Below are 27,278 nucleotides of genomic sequence, written 5' to 3'. Positions count from 1 at the left end.
CCTGTATTTCTCAGTCCACAGAACTTTACGTATATTTCTGTATGTATATTACCAAGTTGACGATTGTTTCTGTTTTTGAGATACAGGTTTTGCTGTTGTCCAAGTCAGTGTAGAACTCCCAGACTGATTCAATAGTCCTGTCTCAGTTTCTGAGTAGCTGGAGCCACAGATACGTATCACAACACCTGCTGGCGGTTAGTGATCTATTTGGAACAGCAGCCGGAATTTGTGAAGACCGTGGGACTTCGGGGGTCACATCCATATTCCACATTGTTACAAGAACTTTTATTGAGTGAATCTACCAGAAGAACAGCAGTGTCTTGTGAAGGAGTGACATGCAGAGGTCTTGTCATACGGATTGGTAAAAGGGGTGGCTGTTTATGTTAGGAATGATTATGTGAGTGTTAGGGTCAAAAGGCTGTCCAAACCTTAGAGAGAGCCCACATGTCTATGAAGCCCACACGCCTTTCTTCACACAGAGTACTACAACTCTTTGTGCCTCTCCTCTTTGATCCCCTTTAGCTCCTGGATCTTCTGGGGCAGAGTCTGGGTCCAGAACTGCAGCCTTCTGGCCTTCAGGGCTCGGCCCACAGCAGGCTGGATGTCCAGCTGCAGGTACTGCTCATCATCGTCCATCATGGGCCAGTAGGGTAGACCCTCGCTGTTGGGGTTCCTGTGGATATGCCAGCCAGGGGGAAGGGTGAGGGTGACCCAAAGTCTGGTTCCCTGATTTGGGTCAGGGCAGTGGAACAATTAGGTCAGTGGTGAAGGGGCTGGTGGGACAGGGATTGATGGGACACACACAGATGTACACACACACACATTGGTGCACACAGAGGTACACACAAGCACACAAACAGATACACACACAGGTAGGTACACACACACACACACACACACACACACACACACACACACTTGTAGGGATACAAGTGCCATACTCCGGTTTCTGCTTCAGATGGGAGACAAGTACTTGACCAGTTTTATGTCTCCGAGAGGTAAGATCAAAAGAACAGTCCCATAGCACTATGGTTCATGAGCCAGGTCACTGTGAGATGACCAGTAACTGACACCCACAAAGTGTCTGTGTAAGTGTGTAAGTGTGTAGAGAAGACTCTATCATGTGATGAAATATCTATGCATAATAAGGAGGCCTCCATCCAAAAAGGAGCCCTAGAAAGGGTCCCACACCTGGAAGGTTGAGAGAGAGGCGTGTTCTCACCCATGTCTTGCAAAGTTGGCCCAGTACTTCATCATCCTCCTGTTCAGTAGCTCTTCCTCCTCAGTGAGGTCAACTGGAGTCATGAGAAAGACAAAGGTCCAAGTTAGGCCACCCCATGGAACTGCCAACTCATGCTTCAGACTCGCGATTCCAACTGTTGTCTGACCCCAGACTATTGGTTTTGCTACCTCCCTTCTTCACTATTTACAGTATCCACCATCCATGGAAGCCTCTAATTGAATTCTTGACTCGATGTGCTGTCTTCCACATTATAGGCTAGACTGGGATGGGTCCAGATTCTAAACCCTATCTGTCTGTCTGTCTGTCTGTCTGTCATCTGTCTATCTATCTATCTATCTATCTATCTATCTATCTATCTATCTATCTATATCTATATCTATACATCTATATCTATATCTATATCTATATCTATATCTGTATACAGGTTTCTTCAAATGGACTGAGAGTTCAGGAGTCCCCCAGAGAGCCATCTGAGACCTCATTCAACTCATGGAAAATAAAGAAGACTCACTTTTCACACCCCAGAAGAAGGACCCAAAGACAAAAAGAATCTCTTCACCATGGTCAGCCTTTACATGGGGTGGTTTGATATCCTTGTAGAAGCTGGGCCGATGTTGGAACTCATAGAAGTAGACAGGAGCGTGGGAACCTGTGTGAGAGGACCTGGGGTGATGTTCATGGCAGTACTTTGCCTAGAACTGTTCTCACACACATTTGGTGACAAGACAGCTTGGTTTCAAGTTATCTGGAGTTACAAGAGTTGAGTGGGGAGCTCCAGCATTGAGCATTGGCTGTGGCTGTGGAAATCCCCCTGCTAAATAATGACTCTGCCCTCCACAGCTGAGTAGTTTGGTCAAGTCACAGAGTATCATTCAGTTACTTTTTCCTCTGTACCTGGATAAGATGTCATTCTCTCACACTCAACATAAGGATTTACTCAATAAAGACTCTCGGTTTTGAACCAACCAACAGGGAGCCTGCGTGGGTCTAAGCTAGGTCCTTTGCATATATGTCATAGTGGCATAGTTTGGTGTTTTTTTGGAACTCCTAACAGAGGGATTAGGGACTGTCTCTGACTCTGCTGCCTGCTTTTGGGACCCTTTTCCTCCTACTGGGTTGCCTCATGCAGCCTTAATATGAGGGGAGGTTCCTATTTTTTTTTTTTCGGATTTTTCAAAACAGGGTTTCTCTGTAGCTTTTTGAGGTACCTATTCTTATTGCAACTTGAAATGTTATGTTTGGCTGATATCCTTGGGAGGCCAGCCCTTTTCTGAAGGGAAACAGAGGCGGGATGGATGGGGAGGCAGGGGGGACAGAGAGACTGGGAGGAGAAGAGCGAGTGGAAACTGTGGTTGGGATGTAATATATGAGAGAATAAATTAATAATAATAATAAATTAATAAAAAAGACTCTTGGTTGTCTGGAACCAGAGCTCTTATTCAGACACAGGTCAAGCCTGGACCCTACAGAGCTCACCTGGGACCCACTGTCTGAGCTTCTTCCCTTGATCTTGTTACAGATGTACTCACGCTGAAAATGTGCTACTTGGAGTGCAGGGACCACAAACGTGAAGTCTCCCATCATCTCTGCATACTGTATTTGGAGGGTCTGTGGGTCCTCCGTGTCCCCCATGTACTCTTCCATTATCAGTTCACTACACTCGGGAGGCAGCATCTGTACCACAGGAATCAAGAAGAATGGGGGAACACAGACACTAAGATGTGTAGGCAGTAGGCTCAGTGGGGAAATGCAAAAGAGGTGTGGTATGGGGAAAGCTTGGAGTGACCTCAGATAGACAGGTACACACACACACACAGGTACACATAGACATGCACACACACGTACACACACAGATGCACACACACAGAGTTACACAAACAGGAACACATAAAAACATGCACACACAGGTACACACAGACATGCATACACACAGGTACACACATAGATGCACACACACAGGCATACACAGAGGAACACACACAGGTAGGTCACGCATGCATGCACACACACACATACACACTTATTTCTGGAGATGCTCCTTATGAAAGTTAGACAGGGGTCCTTGCAGTGGTGGCAGTGGCCCAAGAGTCTCACCATCTGTGGTGTTGTGCTCTTCAGAACAGCAGGCAGGGTTTGTCTGGTTATTCCCTTCATTTTCTGAGCAGAGCCCATGAACTGGGGTATGGAGAATGGTTTTAAGTATGCCATGACATGGATATGGATCAACGAATCTCTGAGTTCCCACTGCCCACCATATGAGTCCCCAGGCATCCAGGAGGTTAGAACTGAGCCTCACCATAGGGAGAAGCCAACCATACTCATCATTGTTGACACCAATGATGCTGGGGACAGGGTGAAAATCAGCAGAGGCCAAGAGCTCCTCAGGGTGCCTGGGGAAGAACTCTCCATCCACCACTGCAGGGATGACCTTGAAGACCTGAGGGGCATTAAAATCAATGCCGAAGGTCAATGAAATACATATGCTGATGACCACTGAGTAACCTCCATCCCTTCTCCACTTGCTAATTTGTCTCAGGGTGGTTATTCTCCACCACACATCTCACCCCTGAAGAGACCTTGCACTTGGAATAGCCGATGCTGGTATTGATTTTGCCCAGGACTCAAAGGATACTAAGCCATGGAGCTTAGGTAGTTTGCTCATACTAATGAGGACTACCTGTAACACACCTTGCAACCTGCCATCTTCCCAGCCGCACCTTGTTAATAGCCAGAATCTCTGCTCCACTCTTGCCCCGTAGACAGCGCACTAGCGTCTCTGTGTCCACAGCTGCGCAATCAGATAGATTGGCCACAGTCTGGAAAGGGAGGAGGATGAGGCTGCCTGGATGCCTTGTCTTCCAGGCAGAGGAGTTTTCCCAGGCCCGGGAGGGTGCCATTGGCTCTAAATATTATACCATGCGGTGTAATGTGTGTGGACTGGAGTCAGAACAAAATTGTTCTCATTTTCCTCTTGGTCAGCAGTGGCAGTTCTCCCTCTCTCCCTCCCTCCTTCCCTCCCTTTCTCCTTACCTCCCTCTCTCCATTCCTTCCTCCCTCCCCTCTCCTTCCCTTCTTCCTTTTCCCACCTTCCATCTAGTTTGAGAAATACTCTCTGGTTCTGCTGCAGCCTACACCGGTCTAGCTAGTCTGTAACCTTCCAGGGATTAACCTGTCCCTGTTTCCCATCTCACTATAGGAACACCTGGATTAGAGACAAGAAAAACCATGCCCAGATATATGTGTGTTCTGGGGGTTGACTTCAAATCCTCAGACTTGCACAGAAAGCTCTCCTGCCTCTTGTACCATCCCCCAAGTCCATACATACTTGCTTTTGCCAATGATGGAAGCTTCTAGGTACAGCTTTGGTGAACATACAATATACACACCTTGTATAAAGCACTATGGGGTGGGGGAGAGGGAGGGATCTCAACCTTGAGCCTTTCAGAAAGTACTGAAGGGAGGTTACTTCCCGTGGTCCTCATTTTTCCTGCTGATGGCAGCAGTAGAGTCCTAGAGAGTGAGCGCTAAGACAGCAGGTCAGGGCTGGAGGAATAGAGTGCACTCACTCCATAAACCACCTCAGAGGAGCTGGAGATGAGGCCAGGCAACACGGCTACTCCACTCTCCATGATGGCTCTGTGGAAGAGTCCTTTGGACATGGGGGACACAACAAGTGAAGACACACTTGCGCCACCTGCTGACTCGCCAAAGATGGTGACAAGGTCAGGGTTGCCTCCAAAGTGGGCGATGTTCTGCTGGACCCAGCGCAGGGCGGCCACTTGGTCCAGGTAGCCCCAGTTGCCTCTAGCATGCTGGTCTCCAGTGCTGAGAAGTGGAAGGACATGGATCAAAGGGCTGTCCAGGTTCTTCTCAGCTGCCACTGCCCATCCCAGCCCAAGCTCACCTGAAGAAGCCCAGGACTCCCAGGCGATACTGGATAGTGACCACCACCACATCTTCTGTGGCTGCCAGTATGGACCCATCATACGTGGAGGCCATGCCTACAACCAGAGCACCACCATGGATCCACACCATCACCTGGAGGGGTCAAGAGAGATGTCAGGAGGCTTCTTTCAGGGACAAGGTCAAGAGGGACTGCCTGCCAGATTATTGTCTTCTTTCTATCTGTGCAGCTAAACACACACAGAACTCCTCAGCATCTTAGACCCAGGCCACAGGTGAGGAACACAGTCTCATCAGCGTATTTCCAAGCCCCACAGTTACACCAAGAATCTCAGTTTGGATTAATGGATTTAAGTCCAGAGTGATGTCTCTATCACTCCCAGACTCCTCAAAAATGTGGAGAAGGGTGTCTCTGTAACAGTTTTCCTGATTATGAATCAAAAGCATCACCAAATCTCATTGGCACAACCAATATCCCAAAGTTGGAATTTGGCTTATCTCAATGTTCATCCTTGGATTCCTGCCTGGGCTCTAAGGCTCAAGTTTGTTGAGAATGTCCTGAGTGAGTCCATGGAGCACAACCCCTGACCTCTCAGAGTTCCAGTGCTCAGTGTCCTATATCCAGGGGTTAGCTGCCCACCATGACTGAGAAGGCTCTCGTGGACACCTTAGGAAAAGACTTCTCATTAGGGTTTACACTGCAGTGGAACTCAGTTGATTTTATGCCTTCTAATCCTCTTGAGAGAGAAATCTCCACCTCCACCCAGTTGACCGCGGCCCAACTCTCACAGGCAGGTTAGAGCCCTCACGGGCATGCGCTGGTGTGTAGACATTGAGATATAGGCAGTCCTCGGACATAGAGATGGGAGGGATGAGGTGTTTTATCATCTTCAGACCCTCTAAATTCATCATATCATCACTTTGTGGACACCTGGTGACAATGACAGACAGTTATTACAAGACATGTCTGGTAGTCAAAACCTGGTTTTTGTATGGATTTTCTTTCAGACAATTTTGTCCACTTTCCTTCAAGATGTTTCCCTAAAGCATGAATATGCTCTAAAGCCCTTTCCTATCAAGGTAAAGGCTACAGGCTCAGTGAAAGCTAGGACAGAACCAGGTTTCAAGAGACGCCTGCACTTGGGTGAGGACGTATATGTTATTCTTTCTGAGCCTAGGATCTAGAGAACTCCAAGGGGCTCAATGAGAATAGCTTCCTGCACACAGTGAGTCACCACTTCTCTTCGTACTCCGTAATTCCTGTTGAGGTGGTTAGTTTTGATTCCTCACTCGAAGAAACAGAGCGTCACCCGTGGGATTTAGACTCAATGAAGGATTGTCTAGATCAGGAAAGCCTATGGGGATTTTCTTGGTTCTGTGAGTAGAGGTAAGACTGTTCCCAACCCTGAGTGGTGCCATTCCCTAGGAAGAAGCAGAGAAGGCAACCGACCACTAACAGGTATGGATGCGTTCTTTGATCTCTGATGTTCCAGTCCTTTAAGTTCCCCTTGCAATGGATGGTCATGTGGAACTGTGACCCATAAGAAACTGTTTCTGCCTACAGTTGACTTTACCAGGTATGTTACCCCAGCAACAAGAAACAGAGTGAAGATACCCGGATCATGTGGTGCTCTGCCTACACAGCTCCTATGGAGTCAGTGGACAGCAATGTCCCAAAGAGTAGTGGGGTGGTTTTCACCCCACATCCAGAAACACAGGGTAGTTTGCATTTCCATGTAGTTTCCAGAGGAAGCTTTTAGACATTTCTTTGAACAATGTCACTTGGCTCTATGGATTGTCCCAGTGAATGCGGAAGATGAAGTGGCTAAGGACACATCCCTGATGCCCTCCTGAAAGACTTACTTACAGTACTTGGCACTAGACCCTGGGCTTTGGCTGGTTAATGTGCTTATATTGGCCCTTGTCCCTAGATCTCTTCAATGGTGACAGAGATCACTTGGCACAATCTGAATCTGGGAACCTTTTTTTTTTTTTAATCTCTCACTGCAAAACTGAGAGACAACTTCCTACAGGAACCGGACTATGACCCAGAAGATTGGCAAAGTTGCTTTGTTAGAAGGGTTAGTCATGTATCTGAAAATGCATGACAGAGTACATATCCCAGACAGAAAACTTCTGTGGGGTTGGGATGAAGGAAGCCCCTCATTCTGTCCCAGAGCTCAGAGCACATCCTCACCCCAGAGGCTGAAAGTCCTCTGAACCCTAGAACTTACATGGCTGGATAGGCGGTCCCATCTCTCACACCACTCCACGGTTCAGGAGCTTCAGGGGGTGCAAAACGCAGTGGTCCTACAGGTGGCTTGGCAAAGGGAATTCCCAGGAATCTGTGGACACCAACTTCGGTGTTTTTCACCTTGACGAGGCTTCCTCTAACCTGGCCAGTGTGTGTATTCCTGATGGGGCTGGCTGAGTCCTGGCCTGGGAGAGATGCCATCAGGGTTAGTCCTTCTCAGGCAGCTGCCACCATACCGTTGTTTCCCACCTCATTTTCTCTAGGGTCCACGGGGGAGGGAATCTGGAGTGCCTGGGATTAGCTATGAGATGTGGGGATAGGAGTTTCTTTATTGTCCCGATGGCCAGGAACATAGCTCATGCTCCTTTTGAGTGGTGGCTGTGCAAGCCTGTGACCAACAAGGAGACATCCTCAGAGACACATGGCAGCATGGATGTATTACTTTCATGATCATTCAGAGTTCTGTAGCAGCTACACATACGCACAGAGGAAGGAAATGTCCCCTTGGTTCTTTCCCCTAATCTGCAGGTCCAGTGCTGCTCAGACCTCCTTATCCTGGATGGCTTTTGTAGTAAGGACATCTCTAGCCTCTGGGTGCTGCAGGGCTCATTGTGTGGGTTTTGGTTGGGGCACAGGGAGGTCCATAATTCCCACCCTTTTATCTGCCATCCCTTGTTGGTTCCTTCCTTCCTGTAAGACAAGCTGCCCACTCTGCAGATCTGGGCGGCCCTGACCCTGGTCCTCAGTACTCACTAAAGGAGTCTCACCTTGTACATGCAGGAAGAGAAGCAGGAGCCCACAGGTCACAGCCTTCAACCAGCCAGGAAGTCTTTCCAGTTTCATGGTCGGCTCCTAATCTGAGTCCGTGTTGCTGTGTGTCACGGACAGAAAAGAGAATATGTGGGCCTTGTGCAGGCAGGACGGTGGACCTAAAATGAAGTAGGCAGAAACTCAGCAGGGTGGGGCAAAGTCCTTATTGTCAAAGAGGTGAAGGCTGGCGGCAGGCCAAGCAATCTTTGTTCTTGCTCCTTGGCCTACTAGAAAGAGATATTATGGCATCTAAAGCAATTCTGTGATACCAGGAGTCCTGTATGAAAACTTAAATGTACTCAAACTGTGACGGCTGTCCTTGTTCTCAGGGCTCAGATGTCAGGGGACAAAAAAAGGAGAAGCCAGGGGGGCTCATCTGAGTAGGTAAATCCTGAAGATGCCCCAGATGGAGAGGAATCAGAATGTGACCATCCCAGTGATCCTAGGATCCACGGACCCTCTGCACAGGTTGTGGCTGCTTCACCGAGGCACTGCAGCTCTGGCACTGGTCAGTCAGATCCCCATTCACTCCGATCCCCATTCACTCCTATCCCCATTCACTCCGCCTCCGTAATCTGTTTCCTCTTTAAGCAAACTCCTGCTGAAATCGACTTCCTAGTTCTTTACCTATGTGAGAAACACTTTCAATTTTTTTCCTGTTTCTTTATTGTGTATGTGTTTACGTGTGTGTGTGTGTGTGTGTGTGTGAGAGAGAGAGAGAGAGAGAGAGAGAGAGAGAGAGAGAGAGAGAATATGCAATGGCATACCTGTGAAAAACTTCTGCCAGTGAGATCTCTCCTCTCACTATGTAGGTATGGGGATCCAGCTCATGTCCTCTGGCCTTCTAGAAGGTTCCTCTAACCATTGAGTCCCCAGTTCCTGGCCTGTACTTAACAAACACTTAATGGGTCCCTGCTCATCCCAACACTAGGGACAGCCTGGGCTCTCAGAGTGTACAATCAAGCTGAAGATACAAGTCTGTATCAGGAGTTTAATAATCACAAAGAATCCTGGCAGGACACATCGAAGAGTACAGGATTAGGATCCCACAAAGCCCAGCTGATGTCTTGGAGGAAGTGATAAAGGATCAATGTCAGCCTGCAGGGCCATCTGAGAATTTACCTTCTGTCTGTCTTTCCAGACATGATAATCTTTGGATCCAGGGCTTAACACTGCTGAACTTCCTCCTTGGTGCTTGTCTGTTTCTCCGAGCAGGACTGCCATGCCTTTCCCTATCCAAGCTTGCTACACTGTTTTAATGTAGCAACTCCAATGCAACTCTGTCCAGTCTGTGGTCCCAGCCTTTACTGGCTGCTGCTCTCCCTGCCCTCAATTGCTTGACTAAACATGATTGGTTGTTTGGCTGAGAGGCCTTCAGGGTCAAGGAATCAGCTTCTTCACCTGCCCTGGGCTTTCTGCTGTTTCTTCTTGATATAAGATTTTCCAAGCTCAGCTGGTGTGCTGGTTTGAATGAGAATGGCCCCTAGAGACTCATATGTTTGAATGTTTGGTTTCCAGTTGAAAGACTGTTCAGGAAAGATTAGGAGGTGTGGCCTTGTTGGGGGAGGTGTGTCCCTGGAGGTGGGGTTTGACATTTCAGAAGCCCACACTAGGCCCAGGCTGTCTGCCTCCTGCTGGTGGATCTGGGTATAAACTCTCAGCCACTACTCCAGCTCTGTGCCTGCTGCCATGCCGCCCACCAGGAAGGTGGCCCTGGACTCATCCTCTGAAACTGTAAGGAAGCCCCCAGTGAAATGTTTTCTGTTACAGTTATCGTGGTCATGGTGTCTCTCCACAGCAATAGAGCAGTGATTGCGATAGCTGGGGGAGGGTGGAGCCCTCATGCTTTGTTACTCTCTGCACCTGCATCCAGACCCTGTGTTGGTAATTGCCAAGGCCACAGCAGGTGTGTGGAATGAAGATACTCAGGTGCATTTCATGGAAGAAGCAGGGAGTGAGCCCAGGAGCAAGTGGGAGGATGGGGCTCAAACTCCATTAAAGCTCCTGCAATGAGACACCCACCCCTTCACACCATTCTATAACATCAGGCTGAGGAGCCATAAGGACAAATGGTCACAAAGATATGGGGTCACTGATGCCCTCCTACATGTCTGGAGGAGTTGCAAAATAATAGTCACAGAAGACAGGCTGGCACTTTAATTGAAAGTTAAACACACAGGGCAGTGTTGGTTACATGCCTTTAATCCCAGCACTCAAGGGGCAGAGGCAGGCAGATATCTGTGAGTTTGAGGCCAGCCTGGTCTATAAAAACTAGTTGCAGGATAGGTTCCAAAGCTACAGAGAAACACTGCCTGAGAAAACCATCACCACCACCACCAACAACAAACAAACAAACAAACAAACAAAAACAAACAAAAAAACCAAAACAATAAAAGCAAAAACAAAACAAAAAAGTCAAACACACCTGTGTTATATGACTCAGTATTTCTGCTCTCAGATCCTCAGCCAAATGGGAACAAAATATTGATATCAAAAGCCTGTGTTTGATATATTTATAAGAGCTTGGCTAAAAGTAATCGAAATTGGGCCACTCAGGTGCGCCTGAACTGGGTAGTGGGTAAGATGTGTTGCCTGCATATGTGGAATGACACTGTTAACCAAGGGACAACATCCTTGACTTGTACCTCACAGAAGAACCAATCACAAATGATTTCTTTTTCATGATAGGATGGCCAGGGAACTATAGCGTTAAAATTCTATGGAGTTTTCAAACTGTTCGGCCACAAAGCAGCCAAGGGGTTTCAGGGAGCAGAGACCAGGCAAGGATTAACATAAAGGATCATGAGACAAATTTTTCCAGTGAAAGAATTATTTTCATCCTTCAAGTGTGGATTGTTTCTTACCTCTTATGCAAGTTTACCACACTGGCAAAAGGTAAATTTGTTTGTATAAAAATCATTTGATGATGAAGCTTTCCAATGGTAAGAGGGTTACATAGTGTCTAAAACCTGGTAAGAGGGTAACATAGTGTCTAAAAACGCGTTGGCAAAGTGTTTTGTGCTTCAGCAGAAGTGCACACTTCACAGAGATGTGTTTACAGCAGGAACTCGGTAATGCCCTCAGGTGTCTGTGGAAGACCAGGCACAGCTCCTCTGCCCAGCTGTAGAGGCCAGGCAAATAGTATTCTCATGGCTCTCCTGCCTCCTGGTGGTCAGAGAGGACATTGTAAGAATCATCACTTGGATGATGATGTTTGATCGGTTTAAAACAACAAATGAAGGAAGAACTGGTACCAGTTTTTCCAGGTCAGGGAGTAATTGCATACCACTGTAATGTCAAGACCTTAGACAAAAGGACTGTGTTTTGGATATAATGTGGGAGTGTCATATATCAATCTGTTGATATCATTGGTTAAGCAATAAAGAAACTGCTTGGCCCTCATAGGTTAAAACATAGGTGGGTGGAGTAAAAGGAACAGAATGCTGGGAGGAAGAGGAAGTGAGCTCAGACTTGACAGCTCTCCTCTCGGGGGGCAGACGCCTCAGAGAGTCGCCATGCTCCCATCTCCTGGGCAGACGCACGCGATGAAGCAAGTTGCCAGGTCAGACATGCTGAACTTTCCCAGTAAGACCGGAGCTACACAGTTTATTAGAGATGGGTTGATCGGGATATCAGAATTAGCCAGTAAGGGCTAGAGCTAATGGGCCAAGCAGAATGGGCCAAGCAGTGTTTAAATGAATACAGTTTGTGTGTTGTTATTTCGGGTATAAGCTAGCCAGGCGGCTGGGGTGCTGGTTACGCAGCCCCACAGCTCCGATTACTACATGGACATGCTGGGCTATGAGGGAATTTTAGGACAATCAGTTCAACATATTGAAACCCTTTTTCAACATAAAAATATTTTCAAAATACACAACATAAGGCATTTCCATCTGCCCCTATGGTTGTTACTGTGCTCATTTGGGAGTCCATCTGCCCACATCCAGACATGTTAGACAGCAACAGTACAAGAATTATGCAGGGAACATTCCTTTAATCCCAGTGACATAACCTTTAATTCCTGACCTGGAGAGGAATATAAAACAGGAGGAGACAGCCTCAGTCTCATTCTGATAGTCTTGGAGGCAGGATGGCCATTTTGGACTGGGGTAGAGGTAAGAGCCAAGGGCTGGCTGTTTTGCTTTTCTGATCCTCAGGTTGAACCCCACTTTCTGTCTCTGAGTTTTTATTAATCGTGCTTCACCCTTCATGATAAAAGTCCTGAGGAACACACCCCAAAATAATAAAGGCAGTTTACATCAAGTCGATAGCCAAGGTCAACTTAAATGAAGTGAAAAATCAAAGCTGTTCCTCTAACATCAGGAACAAGGCAAGGTTGTCCACTGTCTCCTTGCGTATTTAATATAGTACTTGAATTCTAAGCTAGAGCAATAAGACAACTTAAGGAAATCAAGGAGATATAAATTGGAAAGGAAGGAGCCTAAGAACTTATAGATGTTGATGATATGATAGTATACATAAGTGACCTGAAAAATCCCGCCAGGAAACTCCTACAGCTGATAAACACTTTCAGCAAAGTAACAAAATATAAAATTAACTCACAAAAATCAGTCGCTCTCCTACATATAAAGGACAAATGGACTGAGAAAGAAATCAAGGAAATATCTTTCTCAATAGTCTCAAATAAAATAAAATATTTTGAGGCAACTCTAATCAAGCAAGTGAAAGACTTGTATGATTAAAAACCTCAAGTCACTGGAGAAAGAAACTGAAGAATATATCAGAAGATAGAAAGACCATGGTTTAATAGGATTAACTTAATAAACATAATCATTCTATGAAAAGAAGTCTGTAGATTCAGTGCAACTTCCACCACAACTCCAAGGCAATTCTTCACAGAACTGAAAAGGGCAATTTCCAACCAGATATAGAAATACACAAACACACACACAAAATCCTCAAGCTAGCCATGGGGCTGACCTGGACCCTCTGCATGTGTGTGGCTATGTGGCTTGGTCTTCTAGTGGAACTCCTGGCAGAGGGAGTGGGGGCTGCCTTTGACTCTGTTGCCTGCTCTTAGGACCCTTGCCACCTGCTGGGTTGTCTCATCCAGCCTTAATTAGGAGAGGAGGTGCCTACTCTTGCTGCAACTTGATATCCCATGGCTAACTGATATACGAGAAAGGTCTGCACTTTTCTGAAGGGAAGGGAGAGAGAGTGGATGGGGAAGAGGGAGAAGTTAGGAGGAGGGACTGGGAGGAGAAAGAGAGGGAAGGATCTTGTGATCATGCTGGGAAAAAATAATTAATTGACTGATTAATTAAAAAACTGAAGATAGCTAAAGCAATCCTGAACAATAAAAGAACAGCTGGAGGTATCACCATTGCTGATTTCAAGTAGCACTGCAGAGCCATAGTAATAAATAAGCATGGTACTGGTACAAAATAGACATGTTGATCAACAGAATTGAATTGAAGACCTAGACATAAGCTCATATACCTATGGACACCTGATTTCTGACAAAGGGGGCAGAAGTGCACACTGGAAAAACACAGAATCTTCAACAAACAGTGCTGGTCAAACTGGCTGGCTGTGTGTAGAGAAATGCGAATAGGTCCATGATTATCATTCTGAATAAAACGTAATTCCCAGTGAATCAAAGAACTCAACCTAAAATCAGATGCATTGAAGCTGATAGAAGAGAAAGTGGCAAATAGCTTTGAACTCATTAGCACAGGAAAAAAAAACTTTTTTTTTTTTTGGAGAGAACCCCATCAGCACAAGCACTAAGATCAATAATTAATAAATAGGACCTCCTGAAACTGAAAAGCTTCTGTAAGGCAAGGGACACCATCAATCATACAAAATGGCAGCCTAGAGAATGGGACAAAATTTTTACCAACTTCACATCTGATGGGGGGGCTAATATGGGAAATATTTAAATAACTCAAGAAACTAGATATCAAGAAAACAAATAACCCAATTAAAAATGGGGTACAGATCTAAACAGATAATTCTCAATAGAGGAAACTCAAATGGCTGAGAAGCACTTAATAAAAGTTAACATCCTTAGGCATCAGGGAAATGCAAATCAAAACTGCTTTGACATTTCATCTTACACCTGTGAGAATGACTGAGATCAACAAAACAAGTGACAGCTCATGCTGGCGAGGATGTGAAGTAAGAGGGACACTCATCCATTGCTGGTGGGAGTGCAAACTTGTACAACCACTATGACAATCAGTGTAGCAGATCCTCGGGAAGATGGCAATAGATCTATCTCAAGATCCAGCTATACCACTCCTGGGCATATGCCCAAAAGATGCTTCATCCTACCACAGACATACTTGCTCAACCATCTTCATTGCTGCTCTCCAGTTATAATAGTCAGAAATTGGAAACAACCCAGACGTCCCTCAACAGATAAATGGATAAAGAAACTGTGGTACAGTTACATAATAGAGTATTACTCAGTTGTTCAAAGATATGACACCCTGAAATTTGCAGACAAATGAATGAAACTAGAAAAAAATTATCCCAAGTGTGGTATCCTAGATCCAGGAAGGCAAATATTGTATGTATTTGCTTATACGTGAACATTAGCTGTTAGGTCAATGATAACCAAGCTACAGTCTGTGGATCCACAGAGGGTAGGTATAGAGCAAGGGACTAGAGAGAGCAGAGTGATCTCATTAGAAAAGGGAAATGTAGTAGATAATTATGAAAGGATGCAGGGCTGGAATGGAAGGTTCAAGTGGTGGGAATGATTGGAGGGGGGTTGAGGGAGGGAATATGGGGAGAGACAGCTAAAACTAAGAGGAATTTGAGGGAGAGTAAGGCAATCTAATACATTAGATACTCCCTAATATGTACTTCATATATATATTTATACACACAATCTCACATATATTTCATATATATATATGAACATGATCTAAACAAAATTGTCAAAATATGGGGGAGAAAAAGCCCCAGCTGGCCTTTTTTTTTTTCATTAAATGAAGCTTCCAATACCAGAACTGGGTTACATCTAATTGAATTATTTGGCAAAAAAAGTTCGTAGGAATCCCCAAAGAATCCAGGTCGTTGCCAATACTATAGGGTACTCTCCCCAACCAAGCAAGGCCCACTGCTGAAGACAACACCTACACAGCTCATTGAGCTTGGAGAAGTCCAGCTGGTGCTTCCATAGAGCCTTCACAACTACACTCTAGTGTCTTTGGTACAAGAAGGTACTCTGCATGCATCCAAACAGGAAATGTAGGCATCAAGCCAGCCACAAACCCTTTGATCAACAATGAGGTGGGGCAACGAGAACAGGAGAATTCTGGGAAGAGGGAAGCCAAGTCTGCAGTTGTGATCCAGATGCAGAGGGAGCAAGATGTGTCTGCCTCGCCAAAAAAAGTACCAAGCCATGTTGCTAACATAGACAAGAATAATGGGCTAATATAAGATGTAAGAATTAGATAATAAGAAAAGCCTGAGCTACAGGGCCAACAAGTTTCTAATAATGTAGAACTCTGTGTGTTTATTTAGGACTAAATGGCTGTAGGACCAGGTGGGACAGAAACCTCTGTCAATACTCTACTATTGAACTACATTTCCAGAACCTTGGGGTGGTATTTACTCTTTGTTAACTTCATGTATGAACACAATGTATTCAGATCTTGAACTCCATTAGTTTGCCATCTGCCCAGTTGAAGACACCAGGTTCTGTCTTTCTCAATAGAGTTAGCCCTCACCTCATGGGACATAGGCTGGCATGTTCACTTTGAGCTTCATGGTCTCCAAAACAATGAATGCACTTCTATTGCTTATAAACCATGCATGCTATGGTACATACATGTTCACATATGTATATAACATATATACTATTGAGTTGTTATGTGTGTGTGTATATATATATCCTTAGCTCCGGAGATGACCAAACCCTCTTACTTTAGTCTTCCAAGGAACTGAGCCACAGACATCTATCCCAGGAATGATTTAGTTAGCAGCTTGAACTGATGAAGACAGCAGGGCTGAGGCTCATCAGAAGTCTTCTAAGTCATTTGTAGATATAGGAAAGTTGGTGGTTGATAAGAGATGGACATGGAAATTTGACATCCAACCAGTCAATGTAGACCATGTAGACATTTACCCCAAAGCTTCTAAAGAGGGGACAGAGGATTGGATTCAGGGTCTTACATGTGTCAGACAAGTGCTCTACCTCTGAGCTGTGGTCCCAGAACCTTGGGATTTTTAAAGATTTTGGTAATTTCATACATGAATACAATGTGTCAAATCATTCTTGCCTCCATCACTCCTAAGATGCCCTTGATCCCGCAACCACATTTTCCTTTCAGTATTTCTTCTTATTCTTCTTCCTCCTCCTCCTCCTTCTTTTTACTAAATCAAATCAGATTTTTAAAATCTTTTTTTGTACTAGTCAGAGCTTCTCTGTGTAGACCTGGCTGTCCTGGAACTCATGCTATAGACCAGGCTGGCCTCAACTCAGAGATCCACTTACGTCTGCTTCTCCAGTACTGAGACTAAAGCTGTGTGCCATTTTTGTAGTTGTTATGTGGAGACAGACTACAGTTAAATTTTCCAGCCTAGCCTGGAGTTTTTTCTATAGTTCAGGAAGGTCTTAACTTGTGTACCCTGGCCTCAGTCTTTTGAGAAGCTAGGAATGAAAGCCTATATCATCTGATCTGACTTCATTTTATTTTTTATAGTGCTGAGCATCACACCCATGGCCTTGTACATAGGGAAAGCCTTCTACCCCTGCTGCATCTCTAGTCTTAGAACTTCTTTAATTGTTTAACACATGTGTCTCATGACTTAAAAATTCTGCTCTAGGTTGTAAATCCAAAAACTGAATACACGTGATCACAGGAAATCACATGTGAGAATCAGCGTTATTAAAACCCAAATAAAGTAAGGGAGGCCCATGTCTATAATTCAGCCACTCAGGAAGCCAACCGGTGTAATCATGAGTGCAGGGCCCACCTGGGCTACATAGAGACCTTGTCTCAAAAAAGAGGAGCAAGTTAGCAAGTGAAACGGTTGTGCATAGACTGGGTGAGTGGATAGAGTGTCGTGTGCACACTTGGATAATATTCCACAATGAAAGGAAATGAAAGCATTATTCGAAGGGACATAGCCAGTCACAAATATTTATACTGGATTGGAGACAAGCCCCAACATAGCAACATAAAATATGCCATGTTTACTTTGAAACAGGGTCAAAGGTGGTGAACGAGAGCAAAGGGGCCTGAGGAAAGTCCTTTGGGAAGTAGCGGGGAGTGCTCTAGATCTGACGTGGTGGCAGTTGTACTTGAGAATTTTCTCAGACTTTCTAAACCATAGAAAGAGGCTCCAAATCAACCCAAGCAGACACAGGAAGTTACCACAAGGCAAGATTTAATGCAGGGCAACAAAAAGAAGAGGGGGAAGAGGGGAGGAGGCTGATAGATCAGGGCCGCAGGACAGACTCAGGGGCTGAACTGCTATCCTGAATGGCAGATGAAGCAAGTATTTAGGCACAAAACTCACAAACATTTGTTGCTAACTTACAGTTACAGTTTTCACCAATCAGGACTTAGGGATTAGGGGCTTCCTCGAATGTTCCATCATTGTCAACTGACATACAATGTAAGCCTTTTGGTTCAACCAATCAGATTCATTTGTTCTTTCTGTTGTTAGAAACAGCCGTAATGTTTCTAGAGAACTGAAAATGCATAACAACTATTTCTATGGTTTAAGGAAGAGCTAGGTCAGCTATTGGAAGATTCCCAGTTCCCCTAGGGCTTGGGAACCTGAACTTCGTTTGCTAGGCACTCAGGAAACACTGCTTGGTAGCTCCTTATTGGCTAGGCACAGACAGGACCTTTGACAACTCCAGGCAAACTCCAGGTTGGCTCTTTTTGGCCTGGAAGACCTTAACTTCCTACATATCCACCCTTATTGTTCATTACATAGGACGCTCAGTGGGAGCCAGAGTTCTTTGCTCAGTCCTTGTTGGCCCTGCCTCAGGAGGGTTAACAAGACCAACCCACCAATTAATGCATATGTGAGCATCCAGCAGGGATACAATAGCCTTTTTTATATTAGGCCAAACTTTTTCAAAAAATGAAGAGTCAAAGGCCATAACCTCTGTCCTTAATAAATCAGTTTGTTGGGGGGCAATGAGAACAAGAAAGGGGAGTATATATGTTACCCATCCTGGGTTATTCCCTCCTTGATGGAAGCAGGCTGATCCATGGTTGGGCACACATCTCTTACCAGGACCCATATTGGCATTGTGGTAGACTGAGGAAAAACACAAGCATACTCCCTCCCATGGGCTAGTGGAGAGTGGCTGCCATTGGAGGGATATAGAATCTCTCATTCTCACCAGGGGAAGAGATATGCTCCTTAGCAGAGATGCCCAGTGCTTGTAAGCTGGGCTGAACCCCTTGTCATCATAACTGAGAGAGTTCATACGGAAAAGGCCTCATCTGTTAAGGCCAGATGAGGATCTCGCCTAGCCGCTGTTGAGATGGTCCTGGCCAACAACTCCTTAACAGCTCTGTGGGTTCTCTCCACAGTGGCTTGTCTCTGTGGATTGCAGACTATGCCAGTGGTATAAGAAATCTTCCAAGAGCCCAGAAAGTCATTGAATCATTGACAAGAATAGGCAGGAGTATATTTGCAGACATATAGATATATTAAAAATGTAGTAATAGTCTACGGAATATGTGTCTAATCTACCTATCATCTATCTACCTACCTAGCCATCTATCTTCTATGGATTGATCATCTGCCTATCAATATTTATCTAACTATCTATTATCTATTTTACCTATCAGCCTATCAATATATACTTAAGTTGCTTAGCCAAAGAAAGGTACTAAGGAGTCAAAAATAAGTCAGGGAAAAAGCAGAATTGTGGGGAGATAGCAGGGTTTTAATAACAATTGTTGAGTTTTGACAACAATAGTCCCTAGACTTTTGGTTTTCTTCTGTCCCACACCAGGTGGCTCTTCTGATACTAGACAGAAACTCTGAATTTTCCTTCTAACAACATGCTTGGATTTTGAGAAGGAGAGAGCCGCATTCCAACTCCAACGCTAGCCTTGATTTTTAATTGAGTCAGAACTACAACTTCCCAAGAATTAAAGAGATGCAGAGGTTTAGGTAGTGAGATCTAATATGTGACAGGTACCAGCGCTAAGTCCCCTGAGTTTCTATTGGAATCTGAAAAGGTCAGCATGCCCTGAGGGACGGGAGTGGAGGCAGGGACTGCAGGGGCTGTAACTAGGGACGGGAGTGGAGGCGGGGACTGTATAAGGCTGTGTCTAGGGATGGGAGTGGAGGCAGGGACTGTATAAGGCTGTGTCTAGGGATGGGAGTGGAGGCAGGGACTGTATAAGGCTGTATCTAGGGACAGGAGTGGAGGCGGGGACTGCGGGGCTGTATCTTTATTGGAAGTGTGGGGAGCCCTGCTAAGATCTTGTTTTTTAGCAAGCAATTGTTAATTAGTTTGATATTGTATCCAAAATAATAGTATCTGATAAACCATTCAGCCCAGGGATGTCCAGGAGATGAGTCAGTCTGTCCAGCTAATCCCTAACAGTGGTTTCCTAAGGAAGAAGATGGACAATGCTCCCACTAAAGGCATGCCTCCAATGTAGGACTCCAGGATCACACACATTGTTCCATGAACTTGAACACAGACACAGGGAGTCAGGTAGAAGGCTCACCGCAGACTCATTTATTTAACAACAGGGAACAACGTAAATACCTTCCCAGCACTCAGGCATTCTGATCCACTGACAGTTGACATCTCATACTCATCTCTCATTGGCTAGGCACGGTCAGGACCTCTGACAGCGCCTGTTGCTAGGCACTCAGGAAACACCACTTAATAGCTCTTTATGGGCTAGGCACAGACCTTAGGACCTTAGGCAACTTCAGGCCGACTCCAGATTGGCTCCTTTTGGCCTGGTAGGCCTTAACTTCCTTAACACATATGATATGGGTTCTCCTAAGAATCCATATCAACATTTTCCAACGTTTCTGCTTCACTTAAAGACTGGTTTGGTCTTAGAGAAGAGGACAGTGAGGATGAGAGGAAGATCGGAAGGGGCCTCGTCCCTGTGAAGTGTGAAAAAAAAAATGGTTGCTTTGGGGCTCACACATCCACATTGTTATGGAGCATTCTTTGAGTGGGCCCAACCAAAGATGATCCAATTGGATAGAGTCGCATGCAAAAGATTCATGATAAATGTAGAAGTGCAGAGGTTATGTGAGTGTTAGACTCAACCCAGGTTACTCAAGACATTTTGGGAACCTCAAGGTGACCCCATCAGCAGGCAACCCCACATACCATTCTTCACACAGGGCGCTAGAGCTCTGTATGCTTGTCCCGGGCCCCCTGTAGCTCCTGGATCTTCTGGGGCAGAGTCTGGGTCCAGAACTGCAGCCTTCTGGCCTTCAGGGCTCGGCCCACAGCAGGCTGGATGTCCAGCTGCAGGTACTGCTCATCATCGTCCATCATGGGCCAGTAGGGGAGACCCTCACTATTGGGGTTCCTGTGGATATGGCAGCCAGCATGAAAGAGTGAGGTTACTCTGATTCAAAGACTGATCCCCTGATTTGGGTCAGGGCAGTGGAACAATCAGGCCAATGGTTAAGGGGTCTGATGTGGTGCGTTCCCTGATAAAGGGATAGAACCCTTTATCAGGAAACAAACGAGTTTCTGCTCCACATGAGGAAAGAGAACCTGACTATTTTATGTTTCTCTCTAAGAGACAAGATCTAAAGAACAATCCCATAGCACCATGGCCTACCTGCCAGGGCAGTGTGAGATGACCAGTGTCGGATAGCTACAAAGAATTCATATAAACATGCTACTGGGTAAAGAAAACTCCATCATGTGATGACAGAGCCATGCCTACGGAAAAGATCACCACATAAAAGGGAGGCCTAGAGAGGGTCCCACACCCGGAAGGTTGAGAGAGAGGCGTGTTCTCACCCATGTCTTGCAAAGTTGGCCCAGTACTTCATCATCCTCATGTTCAGTAGCTCTTCCTCCTCAGTGAGATCTCCTGGAGTCATGAGGAAAAATGTTGAAGTCCGTGTCACTTCACACAACTGCCAGCTCACGCTTCACACTCCCAATTCCAGCTGCTGTCTGACCACAAACTATTGGCTTTGCTACCTCCCATTCTTCACCATACAGTATCCCCATCCATGCGTATCTCTAATGGAATTCCTGCCCCAATGTGCTATCCTCTCCATCACAGGCAGGACTGGGACAGGTCAAGATTCTAATCCTGGTTAATTCTTTAGGCTATGATATGGTACACACATGATTTTTTTCTCTCCCAGAGCCTAGGTTTCCTCAAAAGGACTGAGAGCTCAGTAAACCCCAGGGAGTCATCTGTGACATCATTTACTTCAAGGAAAATAAAGAAGACTCACGTTTCATGCCATAGGAGAAGGCCCCAAAGACAAAAAGAACCTCATCACCATGGTCAGCTTTCACGTGGGGTGGCCTGACATCCTTTACAAAGCTGGGTTGATGTTGGAACTCATAGAAGTAGACAGGGGCATGGGAACCTAGAGGTGGGTACAAAAGGTGACTTAGTAGCCCCTTACCTGGAGCTCTTCTAATACATATTTTCTGATAATATACCTTAATATAAAGTTGCCTGGAATCATAAATGTTAAAGGGGAGAGAAAGTTCTAGGCTGGAGCTCTAGCTGTGGGAAAAAAAATTATGGCAAAACAGTGCTCACGCCCTTCCCAGCTGGATGGTTATGTCAAGTCAATAGATTATCAGCAACTCATTTTCTCCTCTGTACCCAGAGGTCACTCTCTTTAACTAGACGTGAGACCTGAATATTACATATCCACATTGGTTACCCATGATTCACATCTCTGACCTGTTTCCCCAATCCTTGTTACAGATGTACTCACGTTGAAAATGTGCTACTTGGAGTGCAGGGATCACAAACATGAAGTCTGCCATCATCTCTGTAAACTGTAATTGGAGGGTTTGGGGATCCTCAGTGTCCCCCATGTACTCTTCCATTATCAGGTCACTACACTCAGGAGGCAACATCTACACCAAGCAGAGCCGGGAAAATGAGGTTAGTTAGCCATGCTGTAGGTTAGGTAGGCAGCAGCCTTTGTATGGGGAGAATAGGGTCTGGGATGAAGTAGGCTATAAAGTAAAAAGCTTCATGCTCTGAGGTCACCCCACTACAGTATACACACTGTAGTGGTTTGAGAGCCATTAGCCCTACAGGTAGTGGCACTATTAGGAGGCGTGGCTTTGTTAGAGCAGGTATGGCCTTTTTAGAGGAAGTGTGTCACTGTGGGAGTAGGCTTTGAGGTCTCATATATGATTCAGTCTCTGATGGAGGAAGGTCATTGGTTAATTAATAAAGAAACTGCTTGGCCCTGATAGGTTAGAACATAGGTGGGTGGAGTAAACAGAACAGAATTCTGGGAGGAAGAGGAAGTGAGGTAAGACGCCTCAGACAGATGCCAGGCCGCTGCTTTCCAGGGCAGATGCGATGAAGCAAGACGCCAAGTCAGACATGCTGAATCTTTCCCGGTAAGACTGGTGCTACACAGATTACTAAAAATGGGTTAGGCAAAATATGAGAATTAGCCCATAAGAGGCTAGAGCTAGTGGGCCAAGCAGTGTTTAAATGAATACAGTTTGTGTGTTATTTCAGGTTAAAGCTAGCCGGTGGCCAGGAGCAGGGTGGCGGAACACAGCCCATAGCTCCTACTACAAGTCTCACCCAGTGGTTCAGATCACTTCCTGTTGCCTGGGATTCAAGATGTAGGAATCTCTATTCCTTCTACAGCATCACGTCTGCTTGCACACTGCTATGTCACACATGAAGATAGTGGACTAAACTTCAAAAACTGTGACCTCCCCCCAAAATAAAATGTTTTCCTTTATAAGAGTTTGTATGGTCATGGTGTCTCTTCACAATAGGAACCCTAACTATAACTCTAACACCTATACTGACCTTTGTTAATAGGAATCTCTCTGAGAAGGGATATGAGGGACTTCTCTATTTGGACAGGAGCAAATCTCACCATTTGTGCTGCTGTATTCTTCAGAACAGCTTGCAGGTTCTCTCTCGTTATTTCCTTTATTGTCTTAGCAGAGCCCATGACCTGGGAGGCAGAAGACACCGGTAAGTGTGAGATCTAATGGGCTTGGATTAAAGGATTAAAGATGTATTGAGTTTCCACTGCTTAGCATATGAGTCTCCAGGCTCCCAAAGGATTGGAACTGAGACTCACCATGGGGATGATCAAACCATACTCATCATTGGTGACACCAATGATGCTGGGGACAGGGTGAAAACCCACAGAAGCCAACAACTCTCGGGGATGCCTGGGTAGGAATACCCCATCTACCGTGGCAGGGATCATCTTGAAGACCTGAAAGGCATTAAAATTAGTGCTGAATGTCAATGAAATACATATGATGATTCGCTGAGCTACCTCCACTGTTTTCTCATTTCTCACTAGTTTCAGGGTACTCTGTTCACTCTGGAAGAGAATCTACATTTAGAACAGTATATCTTGGTGTCCACATTGTACACAGAAGTAAAAAAACACAAAGAGTCCTTCCAGACACACAATTATACAAACCTTGTTAATGACCAGAATCTCTGCTTCACTCTTGCCTCTCAGACAGTGCACCAGGGTCTCTGAGTCCATGGTTTCACATCCAGACAGATTTGTCACCGTCTGTAATGAGCAGGGAAAGAGCTTTCTCAATTCCAACTAGATGTGATTGCACCTAATTCTCACGCTTACTGTGTGTTGTGTGTTGATTGAAATAAGTGTAAATTTATTCCCTTTCTTGTTCCTCAAAGATGACAGGTACTAAGCAGTCCCCTTCCAGCCTGCATACTTGTTCTTTTTGTTTAGAGTAGTTTTATTTTTCCACCCATCTGTCTGTGTTCTGTGTAGAAGAGAAGAATGAATGTGTCAACATTCGTATGCGAATGTTAGAGGACAAAGTTCCCTTTCTTCAAGGACACCCCCACCCCTTATTTCAGAGAGAGTATGTTCTTCTTCTGTTCCTCCTACACTAACTGAGCTGCTATGTGAACATCCATGGATTCCCTTGTCTCTGGTTCCCACCCAACCACAGGAATATTGGAATTATAAACACACATTACTAGGCCCAGACTTTTGTGAGTTATGGGAATTTGAACTGAGGTACTCGGGCTTGCTCTCCCAGCACTTAAAAAAAAAAAACCTCTAAACCATCTCCCAAGTGCATATTTATTTTGCCCATGAAGGAAGCTGCTAGGAGCAGGTTGCTGGTCAGATAACACATGCACCCTGTATGAAGTAGATGTGAGTAGATGCTAACCCCTGAGTTTCTGAGCAATTACTGGAAAGAAATTGTTTCCCAGGTCCTTATCCCCCCCACTGAACAGGATAATAGAGTTCCAGAAAATGAAGGCTGATGGGGCAGATTCTGTCTATGCTGGTTGAGGGCACTCACAGTGTAGACCCTATCGTGGGTATCAGAGATCAAGTCAGGGAGCAGGGCCACTCCACTCTGCATGATGGCTCTGTGGAAGAGTCCTTTGGACATGGGGGACACAACAAGTGAAGACACACTTGTGCCACCTGCTGACTCGCCAAAGATTGTGACAAGGTCAGGGTTGCCTCCAAAGTGGGCAATGTTCTGCTGGACCCAGCGTAAGGCAGCCACTTGGTCCAGGTAGCCCCAGTTGCCTCTGGCGTGCTGGTCCCCAGTGCTGAGAAGAGGAAGGGACATGGATCAAAGGACTGTTCAGGTTCTTCTCAGCTGCCATTGTCCCAGCCAGCCCTAGTCTCACCTGAAAAAGCCCAGAACACCCAGGCGGTACTGGATAGTGACCACCACCACATCCTCAGTGGCTGCCAGTATGGATCCATCATACGTGGAGGCCATGCCTATAACCAGAGCACCACCATGGATCCACACCATCACCTGGAGAAGTCAAAAGAAATGCCAGGAAGCTGCTAGGCAGTCCAAACTCTGCAGGATTACTTACTGGAATATCAACTGTTGGGCCTCTGTGCAGCTACACAAATACATGCAAATCCTCAGGACTTCAGGGCCTCAGTCATAGACAGGGTCCTCCAGAAGCCCCATTAGGACTCTTCTAATCCCCATTTCCACCATGTATTTCACTTTAAATGAATGGCTCTATGTATATAGTAATGTAATCATTACTCAGACTCCTAATAGTGGAGCAAAGAGCGGCGACTCCATGGATATCTCTCCAGATTTAAACTGGAAATGATCATCAACTCTCATTGGCAGACCAGATAATCCAAAAGTAGAAATGGGTGACCTCAATATAGAGGTCAGTGGTTCTACAGGGCTCAGAGTGTAGAATGAATCCTCTAGCTCTTTCATAAAAGAGATAGAGCCTTTGTTCAGTGCTCTAGTGCCCTGTGTCCCATATCTAGGTTCCAGCTTCTTAGTGTGGCTGAGAAGGTCTTCTTTGGCCCAAATAGGACAGGGCTTTTCATAAGAGTTCACTCTGCAGTGGAGTTCAGATTGTTTTTATCCCTTTAATCATTTTGGAAAACGTGCCCTCTCCCAAGATGACCATGTCTGGACACACTCACAGGCAGGTTAGAGCCCTCACGGGCATGCGCTGGTGTGTAGATGTTGAGATACAGGCAGTCCTCAGACATAGAGATGTGAGGCAGGGTCAATTTCATATCCGTGAGGCCCTCTGAATTCAACATTTCAAGGTTTTGGAGACACCTGATGGAAATAGCAGTCAGATATTCCAAGAGAGATAGGGTGGTCAAAAGCAAATGTGATTCTGAATCTTTTCTCAGCTGCTATCCCCCAAGATGCCCCGTTAACACATATTATCTCTCTAAAGAATGTCGCCACATAAGTCATTCCATAAAGACACCTAGAAGTTTCTATATCCCAGACTCAGAAAGAAGAACATCTAGGCCCTACCCAACCGGAGTACTCCCTTGCAATCTCACTCCATCCCCTCTTTCAAGGAGTCTGTGACCATTGCCTTGGTGGGAAGAGACATGGCTCAGAGCTCAGAGCAACTGTTCACCCCAGGGCCAGATGTCTAGAACTTACATGGCTGGATGTGAGGTCCCATCTCTCACACCACTCCATGGTTCAGGGGCTTCAGGAGGTGCAAAACGCAGTGGTCCTACAGGTGGCTTGGCAAAGGGAATTCCCAGGAAGCTGTGGACACTGAGTTTGGTATCAGTGACTTGGATGAGGCTGCCTCGGACCTGGCCTGTGTGTGTGCTTCTGATGGGGCTGACTTCTGATGAATCCTGACCTGGGTGGAGAGATGGTATCTGGGTTAGTTTTGTGTGATCAGCTGCCAGCAGATTGTGAGAATCCCATCTCACTGTTACCAGGGCACACAGGATGTGAACTGTGTAGTGAGTGTGGGCACGGGAGCTTCCCGAGCCCTCAGGGCCTGGAATCTTTCCTATTACCCCTTTGAAGGTTGTCAGAACATTTTCCTGGCTGAAGGGGTCACACAATCACAGGCATTTGGGCTAATGTATTTGTGATGATTGTCATTCTTATCCAAAGGTCCTTAGTAGCTGCCGCCATAGCCATGTACTAAGGAGGAAATGCCTTGTGCTCCCTTTTCCTTGAATTGTCTAGATCTCTCCAGAGCTACTTACTGAACTGTCTCCTCACTATGGAGTGATCTTAAACACCTCTGACGCTCTGTGTGCTAGTGGGCCCACAAAAATCTGTGGACTTTGACCAGAAGATTGAGAGGCCCAAGTTTCCCACACTCTTATATAGCATTTCCATCACCCGTCCTTCCCCACCTTTTCTCTCAGAAGCTCAGCCTCTGACATGCAGACTGTGGCAGCTCTGACTCTAATCTTTCCCCATTGCCACCTTAGTGAGTCTCACCCTGCACGTGGAGGAGAAGCAGGAGCCCAAAGACCGCAGCATTCAGCCAGCTATGAAGCTGGTTCAGTGACATGATCAGCTCTCAGGCCTGAGTCGCTGCTGCTAAATAGGATGGCCACATTTGACAAACAGGAAGCAGAATCTGTGGGTCTTCTCCAGGCAGAAATTTAAAC

The 27,278-nt window shown here is 45.7% G+C and overlaps 1 protein-coding gene across 3 annotated transcripts; it reads right to left on the bottom strand.

Moving 5' to 3' along the window:
- Positions 1–270: 270 nt before the first annotated feature.
- Positions 271–27,278, bottom strand: LOC121447116 (acylcarnitine hydrolase-like). Of its 3 annotated transcripts, none has more exons than XM_041650171.1 (13): positions 27,106–27,278; positions 26,296–26,506; positions 25,812–25,953; positions 25,031–25,164; positions 24,691–24,949; positions 23,823–23,921; positions 23,469–23,609; positions 23,259–23,339; positions 22,119–22,263; positions 21,621–21,758; positions 21,172–21,244; positions 20,587–20,728; positions 271–531 (listed from the first exon to the last, which is right to left on the bottom strand). In XM_041650171.1, exons 1-13 carry the CDS (start codon positions 27,176–27,178, stop codon positions 484–486), a joined length of 1,686 nt encoding a protein of 561 aa, XP_041506105.1. In that variant the 5' UTR covers positions 27,179–27,278; the 3' UTR covers positions 271–483. The 3 variants fall into 3 exon arrangements, with proteins under 3 accessions (XP_041506105.1, XP_041506106.1, XP_041506107.1); XM_041650173.1 differs by lacking the exon at positions 271–531 and adding an exon at positions 19,888–20,291 and having other exon boundaries at positions 20,524–20,728; XM_041650172.1 differs by lacking the exons at positions 20,587–20,728; positions 21,172–21,244; positions 21,621–21,758; ... (7 more) ...; positions 26,296–26,506; positions 27,106–27,278 and adding exons at positions 1,223–1,295; positions 1,755–1,892; positions 2,773–2,917; ... (6 more) ...; positions 7,381–7,585; positions 8,168–8,320 and having other exon boundaries at positions 271–673.

This window comes from Microtus oregoni, unplaced genomic scaffold (assembly GCF_018167655.1).
Source record: "Microtus oregoni isolate MIOR12 unplaced genomic scaffold, Mior012 000004F_ref0000308, whole genome shotgun sequence".
Lineage (NCBI taxonomy): Eukaryota > Metazoa > Chordata > Mammalia > Rodentia > Cricetidae > Microtus > Microtus oregoni.
Note: the sequence above shows the minus strand (reverse complement) of the source record. Positions and strands in the feature narration are given on the sequence as shown.